This window comes from Onychostoma macrolepis, chromosome 02, assembly GCF_012432095.1.
Source record: "Onychostoma macrolepis isolate SWU-2019 chromosome 02, ASM1243209v1, whole genome shotgun sequence".
Lineage (NCBI taxonomy): Eukaryota > Metazoa > Chordata > Actinopteri > Cypriniformes > Cyprinidae > Onychostoma > Onychostoma macrolepis.
Window position 1 is genome coordinate 24,370,702 of NC_081156.1, and position 18,550 is coordinate 24,389,251.

Here is an 18,550-nt window from a genome sequence, read left to right on the forward strand (position 1 = left end):
TTGTTGCGTCATTATTCGTACATTTGTAATCTTTAATCTTTCTTTCCATGAGTTGTAATGTTGCATTCTGCACATTTTCATTTTATTTTACACGCATGAAGCATTTTGCACTAATGATACTATTGCCTTAAACTGAGCCATGATATGAAGAATATTTGTGTTGATTTTATAATATGAATTTGACAGCCACATGATTTAGGGTTCAGTTACATTAAGTAAATAGATTTTTATAAGAATTGCTTTTTTTCCCCTGCAAGTTCACATTGGGAAAAGCAGATGTCCACTGAATGTGCTGTGATGGTGTTCTCCATTGTCGAAAATCCATTGTCCAGGATAGAGATTTACCTTCACTTTATCCCCTTCTTCTAGCAGCAGAGAGACTCCATTTGAAGAGCTGATAAAACCGCTTGCTTGGTGTCCATGTGTAGAAATGATATGCTGGTCATTTTTAAACAGGCCTGCGGTAACGGCTTTCTCTGGACTTCCAAAGGCCTTGGAGAAGACCTTGAAAGCATATGCTCCCCTCACAGGTGCTGTAAAGATTCCTGTATCGGACAGTGGTTAATTAGATACATTCATCTGAGAGCATTATAGAAAATCCCAGAGGTACATTCACACTAAATGAATTGATTCACCTGTGTTTGGATCATAGGCATTTCCAGTATTAAGGAAGATGTATTTGTAAATCAGAGTGTGTAAACCATTATCAAAGGGTCCAATGCTTTGTGGTCCAAAAGAGGTCAACAGAGCGGCTGAGAAAGCCACTTTAGGAGCTAAAACATAAACATAAAAATGATGATCTCATGTTTACATTATCGTTCAAAAGTTTGGGGTTGGTAAGATTTGTTTGTTTTCAAAAGAAGTCTCTTAAGGCTGCATTGACTTAAACAGCAAATAAACGAAATATATTCTTGTAATGGCAAAGCTTTCAACAGCAATTACTCTGTCTTCAATCTAATAGTGATTTAGTGCTCAAGAAATATTTTTATTTTTATCATTTTTTCAGGATTTTTGGCGATTAGACAGTTCAAAAGAACAGCATTTATATGGAATAGAAATATTTTGTAACATGTCTTTACCTGTCACATTTGATAAGTTTAATGCATCCATGCTGAATAAAAGTATTCATTACTATACCAAAAGTGTAACTTAAGCTCTGTACAAACAGCAGTACTGTAGAGCTATAAAGTTTAGAAAATCACAAATTCAACATCATTAATAAATTAATCTTTTAACTTGATGCAACAGCCTTAATTTTTAAAGTGACTTTTCAAATTTGAATGTTACCTTGATTCAGCTTCATTAGTTCATCCATATTGATCTTTGTGTCAGCTGTTGTTTTATTCAAAATCTTCAGTTCTTTTGCTTGTTCTAAAATAATAATTAAACAAATGTTTAGTGCATAGGGACAGTAAATGTAAGCTGAAGAAATTCATAGATACACCTTCTTAACCTTTGTTAAGTAGTGATAACACGGTATGCAATTTAACTTTATTTTATAATGTTTCAGTAGAAACAATATGGTGTTATAAATATGTTTAGAAATATACACATTATTGCAGTTCATTTCAAACTGGCACTGTCGTGTACTGCATGTATAGGAGCTTGTCATATTACCTTCGTTCTTTGTTTTTAGTCGTTCCATTTCATTCTCCATAGATTTCATCTTTTTTTCCATGGCTGTTATTTTTCCTAGTTCTTCAAGGATATTAATGTTTGGTGAAAGTACTTCATCTGCCGGTATAGCCCACACATTGAGCATTACAAGTGTTACAAGAATCAACATTATTGCGCTGTAGTACTGTACTGAATCAACTGAAGTCTTGTTTTTTTATACTCTTAAAGACAGAACAACATCTTGCGTAATTATTTAAACTGTCCAGTAGACTTTGGACTACAGACCAATGCTTTTTTTAGTGTGTGAAAAGAAGGATTTTATAGTATTGTGCGTTTTTTCCATCATTTTACCTAATTAGTCTTTTCTTTGTTAGTTTCTGTTGAATTCAGAGTTGTATTCAGATCAATGACACCAGAGCACAATCTAGGGCCTTGTAACATTGTTAAAAACTTGATACAAACCAAAAATTTTTACAGTGTAAAAGAAGTTCTTATCGATATGTGTAGTCTAAATGAATCCATTCTTTTACTAAATAGGCCTGTTTTGATTTCCAAAAGCTTTAGTGAAATATCTTGTGTATATACCGTCATAGGTTAGGACACCCTATTGAATTCCATGGTTTTCTGTATCAGGACATTTAAAAAAAAAAATTCTGGTCCTTGGCAGGTCTTCAAATTTGGAAAATAAAACTCAAGATGAACAATAACACATGACACACACACACACACTCTCTCACACATACACCCACCATTCATATCTGCTTATTGCAGTGTTTCTTTTTCTTTTCTTTTTTTCACATTTAAATAAAATAAAATTGTTTTGATTTGACTTTTTAGATTAAAAAAAAGAAAAGTGCCTGCAGTCAAGTTTTAGAAACAACTTTCTGTAAAAAGGTTCTGAAAATTTATGTGGCATTATTGCAAAAGCAGGCACTTCAAAATACATCAAACAACAAAAACAAATTCAAACCTTTGAGAAAAATACTGTTTTTAAAGTATTTTATAATGTTTGAATATATATTTACAAAATATATATCAGAAAAGTTGTGAGAGGAGCAGTTAGCCACTTCCAGCAAAAATGAGTGGATCTCTATGGGCCTCTGCCCACAGGACCTGGGCACCTCACAGTCATTGAGTCGACCATGAACTCCTCTGTATAGCAAAGTATTACCATCTGGTCATCCAAAAAAAAAAACAATGATCCCAAGCACACCAGCAAATCTACAACAGAATGGCTGAAAAGAAAAGAATCAAGGTGTTGCAATAGTCCAGACCACATCCTGACTGAAATGCCGTGGTGAGAGCTGTGCATAAACTAATGCCCACAAACCTCAATAAACTGGAGCAATGTGGGACGAAATTCCTCCAGAACGTCGTGAGAGACTGATAAAATCATACAGAAAATGTATGATTGAATCATAGCAATTGAATCATAGGGTGTCCTAACTTTGTCACACACGGCTTTTCCATATTTGCTTTATTTTTGTTAAATAAATAATGACACAGTGTGAGGTTTTATTTTCTGAATTTTAAGACCTGCCAAGGACCAGATAATTTTTTTTTTTGTTTTTATGTCCTGATACATGAAACATTCCCATATCGGACAAAGGTGATATTAATAACACAAATGAAAAGGCAAGGATTTCTAATTCCTGTTTTGTGCACTGTGGAAACCTTACAAACTGGAGGGAAATAATGTGCATTGAACATTTGAATGATTGCAGATTACAGAACATTGTTAATATGATTACAGAACATTTGTATGATTACAGAACTTTGTGCAAGTTTTTATCACATGGGGAAAAGCAGATGTCCACTAAAGGTGCTGTGATGGTAATCATTGTCAAAAAGCCAAAAATCGGGATAGAGATTTACATATACTTCATCCCCCTTTTCCAGCAGCAGAGAAACTCCATTTGAAGAGCCGATAAAACCACCGTCTTGCCGTGCATATGTTGAAATTTCATGCTGTCCGTTCTTGAAAAGGCCTGCAGAAACCCCTTTTCCTTGACTTCCGTAGGCCTTTGAGAAAACCCTGAATGCATACACTCCCTTCATGGGTGCTGTAAAAATTCCTGTATCAGACACAATGTCTTAAGTCAACTAAACTCTCCCTTTAACTTCGAAGGATCATAAAAATGTTACATTTACAGTATATGAAGTGATTTATTGTACCTGTGTTTGCATCATAGGCCTCTCCAGCATTGAGGAAGATGTGTTTGTACATCAGGGTGTGTAAACTACTGTGTGGTCCGGTAGTGGATGACAGAGATACTGAGAAAGCCACTTTTGAAACTAAAGATATTTTGAAAATATGTAAATTAGATTACAAATGATGTCATTAGCTCAATTTTTAAGGTTTGCCTTTAAAATTTGAAGTTTAACATTGAAGTTCTGAAATTTTTTTTTTTATTTTTTTTTTTAATTGGCAGTACTTTAGAGTTATAAAAAATCAAGGGAATAAATCACAAAATTAAACTTTGATAAACTGATAAATAATTAATTTAAAATGTTGTGGTTAAGATTAAGACTAAATGAACAAAATTGTAATTTACAGTACAGTTACTGTACATTACCTTCATTTTGTTTAATTAGTTCATCCATTTTGGTCTTTACGTCATTTGTTGTACCACGCAGGATCGCCAGCTCCTTTGCTTGTGCTAAAATAATAATAATCCTTAATAGATAAGTATATTCACTGACTTTTCACTGACAGAATTGTAATTTGTAAATTTACCTTTATTTTGTTTAACTAGTTCATCCATTTCGATCTTTCTCTCATTCATTGTAACGTTCATGTCCTTCAGTTTCTCAGCTTGTGCTAAAATAATGAACAATCATTAACTTTTCAGTGCATATACACTAAAAAGAACCACCGATTCATTTTAAAACCATTCACAATGCTTCGGGTGAGTTCTATAGTGCTGTTAGATTCTAAAAATAATACCATTTATTGCATTGGAAATAATTTTTATGGTAGGACTTGGGTTATAGGCATGATCTACAAAGAAGAAACCATTCTAGTTTACCTTTTGATGTTTAGCTTACTTTTTAAAGCTATTTGTATACTTAAAGTTCTATATAGATTATGTTCTTAAAACACATTTATAAATAGTGTCACATTACCTGTATTCTCTGTTCTTAGTCGCTCGATTTCCTTCTCCGTAGATTCCATCCTTGTTTCCATGATCTTCATCTTTTCCAGTTTTTCAAGAATATTTATGTTTGGTGAAAATAAATAATCTGCTGGTATAGCCCACATATTGAGCATTAAAACGGTTATAATAATCAACATTATTTATTGTTTTGTGATGTATCAGCTGAATTAACATTCTCTTAGTCCTAAAGTCCACAACTTGTGAAAGTGTTTAAATTGTCCAATAGACTTTGGACTGCAAAGTCCATTTTCATCTATTTTTAAAATAGCAAGGACCACAATGGAATTAAGCCTATGACTTTTTTTTGTGTATATTATCCTCGACAGTTTTGAAATGTGTATGAATTAGTCTTTATGGGCTTTTTTGTATTATGTTTAAAATTTTGTCAAATAAAACAAACAAACAAACAAAAAAACACACATTTTGAAGCAATATTTGTTTTAGGCAGTAACTATAAAATGGAACATGCCAAGTGTGTTTCTATTAAACAATATTGAACTTTTAAAAATTTTGTTTAAATATTATTTTGCCCAATTCTTTTCCACATTGATACTGCATGAAGACAGTAATGATCAGTGACTCACACAGAAAACAGTAAAAGATCAATATAATGGAATAATGAGAGACTCCACTATTTTAGTAAAATGCTTTAATGGGTTACATTTGGCACATTGACACACACGTGTGTGTCAAATATGTAACATTGCTAAAAATCTGCAACAATGCTGAAATTCAATATACCAAGATTGGTAGTGTATAATATAAGCTATTTACTGTGAAAAATAAAATCATATACAGTAACAATACCGTATAGGCCTATTTTAATTTCCAAAGGTGTTAGAGAAAGATCTTGTATAACTTAGCTACATGCATATTGCTTAATTCTGTAGGTGCCATAAACAAAGGTGATACAGCTGAGGTATCAGTTATGCTATATATCAAATTGACTTGATATGTATTACTTATCAAATTCATTTACACACAGTCTTCCAGACAGAAAAACAATAATGTGAATTGAACATTTTGTATGATTACACTCTTGATATACAAAGATGCTAATGAGTAAACCTGGTGTATTTTCTGTTCACATGGGGAAAAGCAGATGTCCACTAAAGGTGCTGTGATGGTGTTCATTGTCAAAAATCCAATATCCAGGATAGAGATTTACATATATTTGATCTCCCTTTTCCAGCAACAAAGAAACTCCATTTGAAGAGCCGATAAAACCACCGTCTTGCCGTGCGTATGTTGAAATTTCATGCTGGCCGTTTCTAAACAGGCCGGCGACAACTGCTTTATCTTGACTTCCGTAGGCCTTAGAGAAAACCCTGAATGCATACACTCCTTTCATGGGTGCTGTAAAAATTCCTGTATCAGACGGGAAAAAAAATAACTTAAATCATTCAAGATTGAAAATATTCACGGTAGGCTATATGAAGTGATTAACTGTACCTGTGTTTGCATCATAGGCCTCTCCAGTATTGAGGAAGATGTGTTTGTACATCAGGGTGTGTAAACTACTGTGAGGTCCGTTAGAGGACGACAGCGAAACTGAGAAAGCCACTTTTGAAACTAAGACATAAAATATCATTAGAAATGATTTCATCAAACCTCTTTTTAAGGATTACCTTCAATAAAGAAAGTAAATAACTAAAATTCTTTATAAGCAGCACTACTAACATGTAAAGATAAATATAAATCACAAAATTCAACATTTATATATATATATATATATATATATATATATATATATATATATATATATATATATACATATATATATATATATTCAACATTTAAGTATTTAATGTTTGTGGCTATTAAAGTTATAGCAGGCTTTTATATGGTAATGCTGTTTTAGATTAAAGCTAAACATTTAAATGGTAATTTATGGTAATACATATACCTTCATTTTGTTTTATTAGATCATCCATTTTGTACTTTACATCATTTGTTGTACCACGCATGGTCTCCAGTTCCTTTGCTTGTGCTAAAATAATAATAATCCTTAATAGATAAGCATTAATTCATTTATAAAAAACATTTCTGATCAGTTGTAAGCCTTGACATTTTTGATAGGCTGCAATATGTGAGATTTGTCAATGAAAAAATACCTTCATTTTCTTTTAATAGTTCATCCATTTTGATCTTTGTGTCCTCCAGCCTTTTTGTTTGTGCTAAAATAATGAACAATCATTAACTTTTCAGTGCATACATGGACAGTGAACAATCCACATTCTATTGCACTGGAAAACACGTTTTTGGTAGGATTTATTAATCTATGTCTATAGGAAACCAGTTACTTTTTGATACTCCATTCAAGTTCTCTGTTCTTAAAAACACATTTAGTGTCACATTACCTGTATTCTCTGTTCTTAGTCGCTCCATTTCCTTCTCCAAGGATTCCATCCTTGTTTCCATGATCTTTATTTTCCCCAGTTCTTCAAGGATGTTTATGTTTGGTAAAAATAAATCATCTGCTGGTATAGCCCACACATTGAGCATTAAAACTGTTATAAAAATCAACATTACTTACTGTTCTGTCTGTTTCTAATATTGTATCAACTGAGTAACACTCTCTTTGTCTTAAAGACCACAAGTTGCGTAATTGTTTAAACAGATCAACAGACTCTGGACTGCAAAAACTACATTTTGAAGCAATAATTGATGTAAGCCACATGGATGTGACAGCTGACCAAAAACTATGATAATGCTGGATTACATTTTCCCAAAAAGGTGACTTAAAAAGCATATAGGTGGTAGAGAGTAACATTTTATTCAATCATGTTAAAGAGAGATTCATTTTTCTACAGCTTTTCAGTGGTGTCCTGATGTTTCTTTTACTAGCCTTTGCTAGCATTCATGTAGGGTGAAGTCAGCTAAAATGGGCTATCAGATAAAATGGGCCAAATAAGGCTGTAGCATCATCTCTTTCAATTTTTACAGAAAATCACAATAACTGATCTTGCATTGTTGCTTCAACACTTGTTGACATGTAACAATCATTTTTATTGGTCTGAGTTTTTTAAGGCGGGCAGGGCAGAGTGTTACATGAAGCTTGTCAGAGAAATTGTAAGGTAATTGAGGCTGACAGTAAATTTAATTAATCACTAATAAGGATACTAAAGCAATTATAAGTAAGCTTACCAACAAAGCAAAGGTTTATGAACAATGTTTTGCTCTTTCAAATAAAAAAGTTTAATTTATAAAAGAAACTTGAAAAAGGTCATTTTAGGTAGAAATGGTTGGTTAAGCTAAAATGGGCCACAATTTTCAGCTAAAATGGGCTGCAAACACACACACACACACACACACACACTTTTACACAGAAATTGAGGGTGAAAATAGGCCTACTGTAGATATGTATCCATACAAAGTCTTAACAGTCTTTAAAAAAAATACAAGTATACACACATTCATGCACACAAAAGACACCAATGCACAGAAACACACACCTACACAACATGATCAGTTCATTTTTACTTGCATTGTTTAATTAAATATTCATTCAACTTTCTATTTAATGAAATACATTTATGGTGTTGTTATGGCACACTAAAGACAATAGTGTCAATTTACTGTAAAAAATAAAATGATTTAAGTTGAAATGACCTGTATTGTTCTCTTTTTATATTGGCCCATTTTACCTGAATGTTGTGCCGTGGCTCAAGAAGGTACCTGCTGATACGCTAACTCTCATAAATGTAAAACTTTTATACTTTTTCACAAAAATATACATAGATTTAAGAGACCCATGCTAATTTACAAGAATATCATTAGATCTCATGCATAGCTTATTTGATGGTATTATAAGTCATTAACCAAAACGTGGCCCACTTTAGCTGACTTCACCCTAATATGCATAGAATTTGATTCATGACATGTAAGAATTGTTAGTGTCTACACATCAAACTGCTATATTATTTCACTGACACAGGTTTTAATATTAAAACCCACTTAATCCCCATTTTTCTCAGACATGAAAGTATCAAAATGTTGTGTCTTTAGTAACCCCTTAATTGAAATAATAATAATTTTTTGAAAAGTGTGTGTTTTATGGTTGGTCACAATTGTGACCGGTGGGAAAATGTGTATACTGAAATTAAATTATTTTTGCAGTCATCAAATTTCTTATATATCTCAGGCAACCCAGTTATTAACCTATTTTAAACGGTTTCATCACATTCTATGGTTATTATTATACATGAAAACCCTTATACAACACTGAATAATTATACGAAGATAAAAAACTAAAATAGTTATTATCCCACCGGTCACAATTGTGACCATCAACATGTTTACTCATTCTATGTCCACACTCAAGAAAACTGAATAATTGTGAATTCATATATAAATACTAGACACCTTAAAGATAATGTGTACCAAAAATCTTTGTCATATCTTTATGTTAACATACTTTACTAGCCTTTCGTTTTGGAGCTTTGATGCAGCCATCATCATCTCGTGGTGCAAACAGGAAATAAACTGTTATTTATTCCATATTTGCAGAAAATGCACTAAAACACCAGTCAGTAAAATTTTTAGAGCTTTATAAATAAAAACTTTCTTTATACGGTCACTGTTGTGACCGGTAATGAAAACGGTACCAAATTTAAAGGATTTTTGTAGGCTATATTAAAACTTTATTGTATTTTTGTCACCTTTGGGTTTTTTTTGGCTTGTCTTGCCAAGCATTGATTATTTTTCTTTCTTCTCATCTGAATAAAGCAGTGTATTTGGACTAACATTCTTTAGAAATTTACATGGGCAGAAACTTCACATAGTAAAAAGTAGGTGTCCACTGAAGGTGTTGCGTCTCAGGGCATCTGTGTAGATACGACGGTTCTCTATGAGCTGAAGACGTATCTGGTCCCCTTGTTCAAGAATAAGACTAACTGAGTTGCATGTAGTGTCTTCAGTGTCTTCTTTGGGAGGGTTATCTGTTGCTGCGACCACAAACTTGCCGTTCTTTAACAGTCTCACACCGGTTGATATGTCATAAGGATTGAAGACCACAAAGTTGAAGAAATAAACTCCTTTTACTGGTGCAGTGAAGATTCCTATTAATAACAGTAGAAACTTAGATTCTTAAAATGATGATAAAATTGTTAAAGCATCATGTTTGAAACTTTTTTAAGCAATGTGATGGTACCTGTATCGGTGTCATAAGCATTTCCAATGTTAGTTAATACATTTTCATACACAAGAGTGGTTGCTTCTTCATTTGGCCCAAAATATTTGATGCCCCATGAAGATGACAGTGAAGCTGAAAAAGCTACTTTTGCCATTTCTGCAAAAAAAGAGATGAGATGAAAATGTGCAAGTGAAAAGAAGAAACTTTAATGTGTCTTTTCATGCAATCATTGCTATTCACATAGTTTCCTTGCATGTTTCCTAAATGTCATGTGTGTAGTCAGAGCTACATTGGGGGCGAAAAAAGAGAATATATATCAGCTTTAATAAACAACTGGTCTCTCCAGTAGTCAGACAGTTTAAAAAATAAAATAAAAAATACAGTACCTTTATTCTTGCTTCTTAGTTCTCTGACTTCCTCATTTAGAGCATTTAACTTAGAACTGACTTCATCATTTAGAGAATTTAACTTTTCCTCCATGGTCTTAATCTTTTCGAGTTCGGCAAAGATGTCTAATCTTGGTGACATTAAATCCTGTGCCAGTGTGGCCCACACTCACAGCAGTAAAATGCCAACTTCCATCTTCATCATTGCTGCTCTTGTGATCACTTTCTTGTAGCCTCACAAAAACCTAAAAATATTTATTGAACAGTCTGACAGACTTTGGACTACAAATATTTAAACGTCTTTTCCTTAAACAAATAGTTACCATTTGTAATGCAGTTACCAATGGTAATACAAGATAATGTTTAAACATTATTTTGCCCAATTCTTCTTATATTGTTCTACTATAAATTCTATTGGATCAAAGTCTCTTTATAGGCCTTTATCACACTTCCGTTTCGTTCTTTTGTTCGTTCATTCATTCTGAACTTTATATTTTTTAGGCTTGTGGTTTTTGCCGTGGTATCAAAATTGAAATCGAGAATTGTAAAATTGAATTGGTATCTTAAATATTGGTGTCATATAAGCTTATTTATTAGAATACAAGATAACATAGATCAAAAACAATGATAACAGCAACTATTTAATTTTTCTTTTGTGGCAGGACCAGTGAAAATATTGGCAGGGCAAGTAATAATTTGAACCACTGACCCAACCAGGCCAGTAGAAAAAATCCTTAGCCTTTAGCCCTCTTGATATACAAAAATGCTGGTGAGTAAACCTGGTGTATTTTCTGTTCACATGGGGAAAAGCAGATGTCCACTAAAGGTGCTGTGATGGTGTTCATTGTCAAAAATCCAGGATATCCACAAGTTTCCTACGCCCCATGAGGCCTTGCGTCAAAAGTGGGAGTGTCTTCCGGTTCGAAGTAAACAAGCGGGACTGTCTGAGTTTCTCCGCGTCTGGAGAGCGTCAGCACCGCGGATCATTTCATATAGTTACCAGCTAACATAAACATTAAAGACTTGTAAAATAGTTTTAGCTCAAAACACACTTTCAGACTGCAGCGAGTGTTTGAAATAGCTTATAGATTATCAACAAAGCAAAAATATGCGATGCAAAAGACTATGCGGCCATTACCATGGTAAACATAGTAAATACGACCGCCTGAAAAATCAGACAAGTGATGTATTTATTTATTTACACATTTTATCTGTTAATAAGTCTCCTCTCTTTATACCTGATGTTCATATATAGCTCCGCGTATGTCATAAATCATTTACCCAATTTTTGTTTGATTCTTAAAGACATTTCTCCCACTTCCACCTGCATTGACGATACCGGAGATGTTTTAAATGATCCACTGCAGATTCTAAGAGCCTGAGCTTGCAAAACATCTAATCTCTTGAGGTTTGATTCTGCTGCTGACATAAGCTATACATCCATAATCAAAAACAGATCTCATGAGTGCCCAGTATATATTTTGCAGAGATGCTCTACTTGCTCCCCATTCCTGTCCTGATAAACAACGAAGTATGTTGATGACCTTTTTACTTTTGTCCTTAATTTTATCCAGATGAACTTTCCATGCCAGTTTTTCATCAAACCAAACTCCAAGAAACCTACCAGTTTTAACCTGCTCCAGGAGTTGCCCATAAAGTTTTAAAGAGAGGGGTGTGATTTTATGCCGCCTTGAGAAGCAAATGACCTGTGTTTTTGATACAGATCATTTAAATCCCCATTTATTTGTCCATTTTTCCACCTCTACTATTGCAGCAGCTTGTATTTTTTTATTAACATATGATATATTGCGCCCTCTAATCCACAAAGCCCCGTTATCTGCATACAAAGATTTTCCTACGTTTTGTTCAACCTGAGAGAAAATATCATTAATCATTATGTTAAATAATAGCGGACTACAAATCTCTCTTCACAAATTCCAATTTACTTTCTCCAGTTTCTATCTACGAATTCTCTTTTCCTTTTCATAGCATATCTTTGTACCTATTTTAGTCATTACCGGGTAATGGTCACTCCCTACTGTAGTATGTTTGATCACATGTGCTAACCCCTGCTATTGAACTAGATACAAATGTCAGGTCAAGCATCATTAAGATGATCCAGCCCATGTCTGAGAGGATTGTGTCTCTTCACTGAGGATGTCTCTAACTGTTTCCCAGAGCAGCCATTTCACATCTAGATACTTCTCTGCTGATTTAACAATTATTTTGACCCTTTCATTTCGGCTTTTTGTCTGTGCTGAACAATTTATCATCTCTGCCATAAACAATACAAAATCATTTTTACTCACTATCAAGAGTTTCCTCTTTCAATTTATCACATTTCTGACACTTATCTATGTTTTTGTTCCTAATTTCAGTTTGTTTAGCCATGGTCCCAATTCCCGACACCTTCTTTGTGGCCTCTGCATAACTGATTCCCTGAACAACCTTAACTCGTTGTACTTCAGCTTGCCTCTTGCTAACCTCACACCCTCGATAAGCTGAACTATGTTCCCCTCCACAATTACAGCACTTCAGCTTTGCACTCTCTTCACATTTGCCATACTCATGTTCACCACTTTACCACATCTCTGTTTTCCCTTACACACCGCCGCCACATGTCCAAATCTCTGACATTTAAAATCTTAGTGGAGGGGGTATGTAAAATCTCACGTCGTAACACATATATCCAATGTAGACCTTATTTGGGAGTTTCTCCTCATCAAAAGTAATCATAATTGAAAGACTATCACATGTACTTTCATTCCTGTTTATTTCCAGACGTCTTACTTCACTCACATTTGCATTTGTTATATTTGCTTTCACATCTTCCCTGTGACAACTCCTTTGACAAATTTTTTACCATTAGTCTTAGAGCATTGCACTTTCTTTCCATTTATTTTGTTCATTCTGATTACTTTCATTTGCTGTTTTTCATCCTTACATATAATCAGCAATTATCCATTTCTTAATATTTTAGCACTCTTTATCACTCCAATTTCCTTGTTTAGAGTTTTTGTTAGCTGTTTTGGATTTATATCACCAAACGAATCCCCTTCATGTACAAGTTTTGCAAATACCTTAAACTCCTCTCTCTCCGTTTCCTCTACAGTTGATCCTCTGTCGGAATCACTTTCATCTGACTTATTCTTTCGTTTCTTTTTCCGTGTATTTTTCCTAACCATCTCCCATTTTTTATAATTCCCATCACCTACTTCCATCTTGTCTAATTCATTTCCTGACCCGTCACTTCCCTCTGCATTCTCCTGTCCATTCACATTCCAGTTGTTGCCAACCACCTTGGGATTTAATCGTTTTGCCATCCGCTTCCCCACTAATCGTCTGTGGCGAAAATGACTGACCAACAACTGACACTTCATTGTCACTCTAAAACACTATTGTTGTACAAGTGGGATGATTGGTCGGTGTAGTATTTGCCCACCCCTTCTCCATTGATTGGACGGCTGGGTAAAAAGTGACAATGACAAGTGCTGCGTTTTACTTGTAAAAAACCAAAGCTATCCAAAGCTAAACAGTTCATGAACTCTCAGCTACAAAAGAAAAAAAAAAACACTGTGCAAAGGAACTCGTAAAATATTATAATGGCAGTGCATCAAAATTCAGTGTCATCAGTCACAAAAATTCGTTCTGCTTGTGTTTCATGAATGAGGCCCATTGAGCATTAAAACTGTTATAAAAATCAACATTACTTACTGTTCTGTCTGTTACTAATATTGTATCAACTGAGTAACACTCTCTTTGTCTTAAAGACCACAAGTTGCGTAACTGTTTAAACAGATCAACAGACTCTGGACTGCAAAAACTACATTTTGAAACAATAATTGGTGTAATCCTCATGGAAGTGACAGCTGCCAAAACACTGTGATAATGCTGGGTTATATTTTCCCAAATAAATAGAAAAAGGTATGTATAAGCATGTAGGTGGTACAACCCGAATTACGGAAATGTTGGGACGTTTTTTAAATTTGAATAAAATGAAAACTAAAAGACTTTCAAATCACACGAGGCAATATTTTATTCACAATAGAACATAGAGAACATAAGAGATGTTTAAACTGAGAAATTTTAAAATTTTATGCACAAAATGAGCTCATTTAAAATTTGATGCATGCTACAGGTCTCAAAATAGTTGGGACGGGGGCATGTTAACCATCTCCTCTTCTTTTCAAAACAGTTTGAAGACGTCTGGGCATCGAAGTTATGAGTTTCTGGAGTTTTGGTGTTGGAATTTGGTCCCATTCTTGCCTGATATAAATTTCCAGCTGCTGAAGAGTTCGTGGTCATCTTTGACGTATTTTTCGTTTAATGATGCGCCAAATGTTCTCTATAGGTGAAAGATCTGTACTGCAGGCAGGCCAATTCAGCACCCGGACTCTTCTATACGAAGCCATGCTGTTGTAATAGCTGCAGTATGTGGTTTTGCATTGTCCTGCTGAAATACACGTCATCTGGAGGGGAGCATATGTTGCTCTAAAACCTTTATATACCTTTCAGCATTCATAGTGCCTTCCAAAACATGCAAGCTGCCCATACCATACGCATTTATGCACCCCCATACCATCAGAGATGCTGGCTTTTGAACTGAACGCTGATAACACGCTGGAAGGTCTCCCTCCTCTTTAGCCGAAGGACACAGCGTCCGTGATTTCCAACAAGAATGTCAAATTTGGACTCGTCTGACCATAGAACACTTTTCCACTTTGAAACTGTCCATTTTAAATGAGCCTTGGCCCACAGGACACGACGGTGCTTCTGGACCATGTTCACATATGGCTTCCTTTTTGCATGATAGAGCTTTAGTTGGCATCTGCCGATGGCACGGCGGATTGTGTTTACCAACAGTGGTTTCTGGAAGTTTAGTAATGTCAATGACAGAATCATGCCGATGAGTGATGCAGTGTCGTCTGAGGGCCCGAAGGCCACAGGCATCCAACAAAGGTCTTCGGCCTTGTCTCTTACACACAGAGATTTCTCCAGTTTCTCTGAAACTTTTGATGATGTTATGCACTGTAGATGATGAGATTAGCAAAGCCTTTGCAATTTGACGTTGAGGAACATTATTTTTAAAGTATTGCACAATCTTTTTACGCACTCTTTCACGACTGGAGAGACTCTGCCTCTCTAAGATATCCCTTTTAAAGCTAATCATGTTACAGACCTGATGTCAATTAACTTCATTAGTTGCTAGATGTTATCCCAGCTTAATCTTTTCAAAATGTCTTGCTTTTTCAGCCCTTTGTTGCCCCCGTGCCAACTTTTTTGAGACCTGTAGCAGGCATCAATTTTGAAATGAGCTCATTTAGTGGATAAAAGTGTAAAATTTCTCTGTTTAAACATTTATGAATGTTCTATTGTGAATTAAAATATGGCTAGTGTGATTTGAAAGTCTTTTAGTTTTCATTTTATTCAAATTTCAAAAACGTCCCAACATTTCCGTAATTCATGGTTGTAGTAAGTAACCATCCTACACTGTTTTGTTCAATCATGTAAAAAAAAATAAAAAATTTTCTTCATATATGACTTTATTCGTGTAATATGCATGGAATTCGATTCGATAAGTAAGAAGTGTCTACACAAAAACAATTACATTGTTACCCATTGACACAAGCTTTAAATTTAATGAATGGTCAACAACAAAAATCAACAAACAATAATACAAAGCAGAGTGTGAAAACATTTGTAGGATTTTTGTAGGCTATATTAAAACTTTATTGTATTTTTGTCGCTTTTGATTTGATTTTTATTTATTTATTTAATTTAATTTTTTGTCTTGCCAAGCATTGATTTTTTATTTATTCCCCCCTTCCCTCACAGCATCAGGAAAGTTTTATTTTACTACTTTATGTTTTGTATCTGATTAAAACACTGCATTTGGGTTAACATACCATCAGAAATTTACATGGGCAGAAACTTCACATAGTAAAAAGAAGGTGTCCACTGAAGGTGTTACGTCTGTTTCCATCTGTGTAGATACGACGGTTCTCCATGAGCTGAATATATATCTGGTCCCCTTGTTCAAGAATAAGACTAACTGAGTTGCATGCAGTGTCTTCAGTGTCTATCCCAGGAGGGTTATCTGTTGCTGAGACCACAAAATTGCCGTTCTTTAACAGACTCACACCAGTTGATATGGCATGAGGATTGAAGACCACAAAGTTGAAGAAATAAACTCCTTTTACTGGTGCAGTGAAGATTCCTATTAATAACAGTAGAGGATAAACAGTCAGGAAAAATTTCCAGAGATACATTATACAAACACAACCCCCCAAAATTACAATTACCGACAATTACTAATATATTTTAAAACAAATAATGGAACATTTTAAACTACAATCTACTTTACAATGGCAAATGTTTGCTATAGGCATAGGCAACACTTAAAAGTTTTAGGAAATTTCTATAGATATAGATTAGGGGTTATTGCCTACAAACTTGAGTTCTTAGAAATAGCTGATAATTCATCATAATAAAATTAATAAAATAAAATCTAATAAATTTAAGCATTATGTTTAGAATTTGTGATGATACCTGTATTGGTGTCATAAACATTTCCAATGTTAGTTAAGGCATTTTCATACACAAGAGTGGTTGCTATTGTATAAGGGCCAATAAATCGGTGGGCATTCCCCAAAGCTGACAGTGAAGCTGAAAATGCTACTTTTGCCCTTTCTGTAAAAAAAAAAAAAAAAAAAAAGAAGTTAGAATATCTTTTAAATATCTTTTCATGTAATTTGTAATGCTATTTCTTGAACTTACCCTAAATGTTTTGGTCCTAAATGTCAAAATAAATTGAATTATTTATTATTTACCTGAAACCTCTGTCTTCTCTTCAAAGGTTTTCAGCTTTGTAGTCAGTGCTGTCAAGGTTTGGCAAAGATACATCAAAATGTACTCCATTTAAAAAAAACAAATACCTTAAATAAACTAAAATAAACTATAAAAAACAGCAGCCACACCATGTATCAAAATAAACTACTGTAGTTTTGTATTTTAAAACTACTAAAAAATACTTTTACAAGGGAGCATGAAATTTCTTCACAAACCTATTTGATCTATCCCTTCACCAATACACTGACTCAGTTGATTAAGTAAACATTAACCCAACTCCAACCATGGTCGCCGTGATTTTGCCAATCTTTTTTTTTACAGTGTGGATCATCATTGTTGATCCTGGATCAACATTACTGTCCAAAAATATAGACTTAACCCAATCCCTACCCCTAAATCTAACCCTATACCCATAATTTACATAATATACCCATAATTTATCCGTAAAATCAGTGGGAAATGATAGCTGATTAACAAGGGTGTAGAAGCACCTAACCCTGATCATAAGCCTAAAACAGATATTTCCTGAAAAATTATCTCTCAATTCTGATTGTTTGATTGGAATGTTGTTCCAGGATCAACAAGGATGTTGATCCAGGAACATGTGTTTACTTGGTGAAACTGAATCTATTGAGAGCCATAGAAGTATAGAGGACACATACACATTAATAGTGTAGTAACAAGTATGGGCAAACTACTGAGCAGGCTATCAGAGGGTGCATTTTTATGATGTCATCATGTAGACAAAGTATGAATACTACAAAAATACAAAACTAAAGTATTTTGATACAAAATATGAAGCCAATTTAATCAACCCTATCAAATACAAATTACAAAATACTATTTTGGAAATATTACCTTCATTCTTGCTTCTTAATTCCTTGATGTCATCATTAAGAGCATTAAACTTTTCCTCCATAGTTGTAATCTTTTTAAGTTCACTAATGAAATCTAATGTAGGTGACATAAAATCCTGTGCCTGTGTGCTCAACACAGACAACAATAAAACTATGTAAACTACCATCCTCATCATTGCTGCTCTCTGATTATTATAGATCGTGATCACTTTCCTGTAGCCTCATAAGAACCCAGTAGCCCCTCACTGCAGAACACAAGATCCAGGCGGTGAGGTTATATCCACATCTAAGGGGTGGAGATTGTTTAGGGGTGGAAATGGGTGGGTTTAGGGATCAGGGTGCGGAGACGAATAGGTTTAGGGACATGTAAGGTGGGACGAGTTGGATCTCCAACCTTGCCCCCTGGATCTTGTGTTCTGCAGTGAGGACCATCTAAAAACCTAACAATATTTATTGAATAGTCCGAGAGACTTTGGACTACTTCCCTTCCTTAACTGTCACTGGTCCAACGTTGAGCCCACTTGTTATTGCATGATTTAAACAGTAATA

The 18,550-nt window shown here is 34.3% G+C and overlaps 5 protein-coding genes across 5 annotated transcripts; all 5 read right to left on the reverse strand.

Annotated features, from left to right (window-relative positions):
• LOC131530637 (cerebellin-2) lies at window positions 1-1,888 on the reverse strand. The gene is made up of 4 exons (XM_058761009.1): window positions 1,618-1,888; window positions 1,288-1,371; window positions 636-773; window positions 1-545 (listed from the first exon to the last, which is right to left on the reverse strand). Exons 1-4 carry the CDS (start codon window positions 1,784-1,786, stop codon window positions 259-261), a joined length of 678 nt encoding a protein of 225 aa, XP_058616992.1. The 5' UTR covers window positions 1,787-1,888; the 3' UTR covers window positions 1-258.
• A 153-nt stretch (window positions 1,889-2,041) lies between these two features.
• Window positions 2,042-5,007, reverse strand: LOC131530629 (complement C1q-like protein 2). The gene is made up of 5 exons (XM_058761000.1): window positions 4,744-5,007; window positions 4,355-4,438; window positions 4,194-4,277; window positions 3,793-3,912; window positions 2,042-3,692 (listed from the first exon to the last, which is right to left on the reverse strand). The coding sequence occupies exons 1-5, from the start codon at window positions 4,910-4,912 to the stop codon at window positions 3,409-3,411; spliced, it is 741 nt and encodes a 246-aa protein (XP_058616983.1). The 5' UTR covers window positions 4,913-5,007; the 3' UTR covers window positions 2,042-3,408.
• A 400-nt stretch (window positions 5,008-5,407) lies between these two features.
• On the reverse strand, window positions 5,408-7,414 carry LOC131530927 (complement C1q-like protein 2). The gene is made up of 5 exons (XM_058761472.1): window positions 7,136-7,414; window positions 6,890-6,952; window positions 6,682-6,765; window positions 6,228-6,347; window positions 5,408-6,143 (listed from the first exon to the last, which is right to left on the reverse strand). Exons 1-5 carry the CDS (start codon window positions 7,302-7,304, stop codon window positions 5,860-5,862), a joined length of 720 nt encoding a protein of 239 aa, XP_058617455.1. The 5' UTR covers window positions 7,305-7,414; the 3' UTR covers window positions 5,408-5,859.
• Window positions 7,415-9,395: 1,981 nt separating this feature from the next.
• Window positions 9,396-10,624, reverse strand: LOC131530945 (cerebellin-2-like). The gene is made up of 3 exons (XM_058761504.1): window positions 10,296-10,624; window positions 9,928-10,065; window positions 9,396-9,835 (listed from the first exon to the last, which is right to left on the reverse strand). The coding sequence occupies exons 1-3, from the start codon at window positions 10,435-10,437 to the stop codon at window positions 9,552-9,554; spliced, it is 564 nt and encodes a 187-aa protein (XP_058617487.1). The 5' UTR covers window positions 10,438-10,624; the 3' UTR covers window positions 9,396-9,551.
• Window positions 10,625-15,743: 5,119 nt separating this feature from the next.
• Window positions 15,744-18,261, reverse strand: LOC131530931 (cerebellin-1-like). The gene is made up of 4 exons (XM_058761484.1): window positions 18,003-18,261; window positions 17,126-17,173; window positions 16,845-16,985; window positions 15,744-16,512 (listed from the first exon to the last, which is right to left on the reverse strand). Exons 1-4 carry the CDS (start codon window positions 18,175-18,177, stop codon window positions 16,229-16,231), a joined length of 648 nt encoding a protein of 215 aa, XP_058617467.1. The 5' UTR covers window positions 18,178-18,261; the 3' UTR covers window positions 15,744-16,228.
• Window positions 18,262-18,550: the final 289 nt, after the last annotated feature.

What these genes read in the sequence shown, in the direction of transcription:
- LOC131530927 (XM_058761472.1), bottom strand. Translation starts at nt 7,304, where the DNA reads ATGTTGATTTTTATAACAGTTTTAATGCTCAATGTGTGGGCTATACCA. An exon ending in ACTAAGAACAGAGAATACAG is followed by an intron (nt 6,953 to 7,135) that starts GTAATGTGACAC and finishes TCATTATTTTAG; the next exon opens with CACAAACAAAAAGGCTGGAG. An exon ending in ACTATTAAAAGAAAATGAAG is followed by an intron (nt 6,766 to 6,889) that starts GTATTTTTTCAT and finishes TTATTATTTTAG; the next exon opens with CACAAGCAAAGGAACTGGAG.
- LOC131530931 (XM_058761484.1), bottom strand. Translation starts at nt 18,177, where the DNA reads ATGATGAGGATGGTAGTTTACATAGTTTTATTGTTGTCTGTGTTGAGC. An exon ending in ATTAAGAAGCAAGAATGAAG is followed by an intron (nt 17,174 to 18,002) that starts GTAATATTTCCA and finishes AAACCTTGACAG; the next exon opens with CACTGACTACAAAGCTGAAA. An exon ending in AGAGAAGACAGAGGTTTCAG is followed by an intron (nt 16,986 to 17,125) that starts GTAAATAATAAA and finishes TTTTTTTTACAG; the next exon opens with AAAGGGCAAAAGTAGCATTT.
- LOC131530637 (XM_058761009.1), bottom strand. Translation starts at nt 1,786, where the DNA reads ATGTTGATTCTTGTAACACTTGTAATGCTCAATGTGTGGGCTATACCG. An exon ending in ACTAATGAAGCTGAATCAAG is followed by an intron (nt 774 to 1,287) that starts GTAACATTCAAA and finishes TTTATGTTTTAG; the next exon opens with CTCCTAAAGTGGCTTTCTCA. An exon ending in TGCCTATGATCCAAACACAG is followed by an intron (nt 546 to 635) that starts GTGAATCAATTC and finishes TGTCCGATACAG; the next exon opens with GAATCTTTACAGCACCTGTG.
- LOC131530945 (XM_058761504.1), bottom strand. Translation starts at nt 10,437, where the DNA reads ATGTCACCAAGATTAGACATCTTTGCCGAACTCGAAAAGATTAAGACC. An exon ending in ACTAAGAAGCAAGAATAAAG is followed by an intron (nt 10,066 to 10,295) that starts GTACTGTATTTT and finishes CTTTTTTTGCAG; the next exon opens with AAATGGCAAAAGTAGCTTTT. An exon ending in TGCTTATGACACCGATACAG is followed by an intron (nt 9,836 to 9,927) that starts GTACCATCACAT and finishes TGTTATTAATAG; the next exon opens with GAATCTTCACTGCACCAGTA.
- LOC131530629 (XM_058761000.1), bottom strand. Translation starts at nt 4,912, where the DNA reads ATGTTGATTATTATAACCGTTTTAATGCTCAATATGTGGGCTATACCA. An exon ending in ACTAAGAACAGAGAATACAG is followed by an intron (nt 4,439 to 4,743) that starts GTAATGTGACAC and finishes TCATTATTTTAG; the next exon opens with CACAAGCTGAGAAACTGAAG. An exon ending in GGCCTATGATGCAAACACAG is followed by an intron (nt 3,693 to 3,792) that starts GTACAATAAATC and finishes TGTCTGATACAG; the next exon opens with GAATTTTTACAGCACCCATG.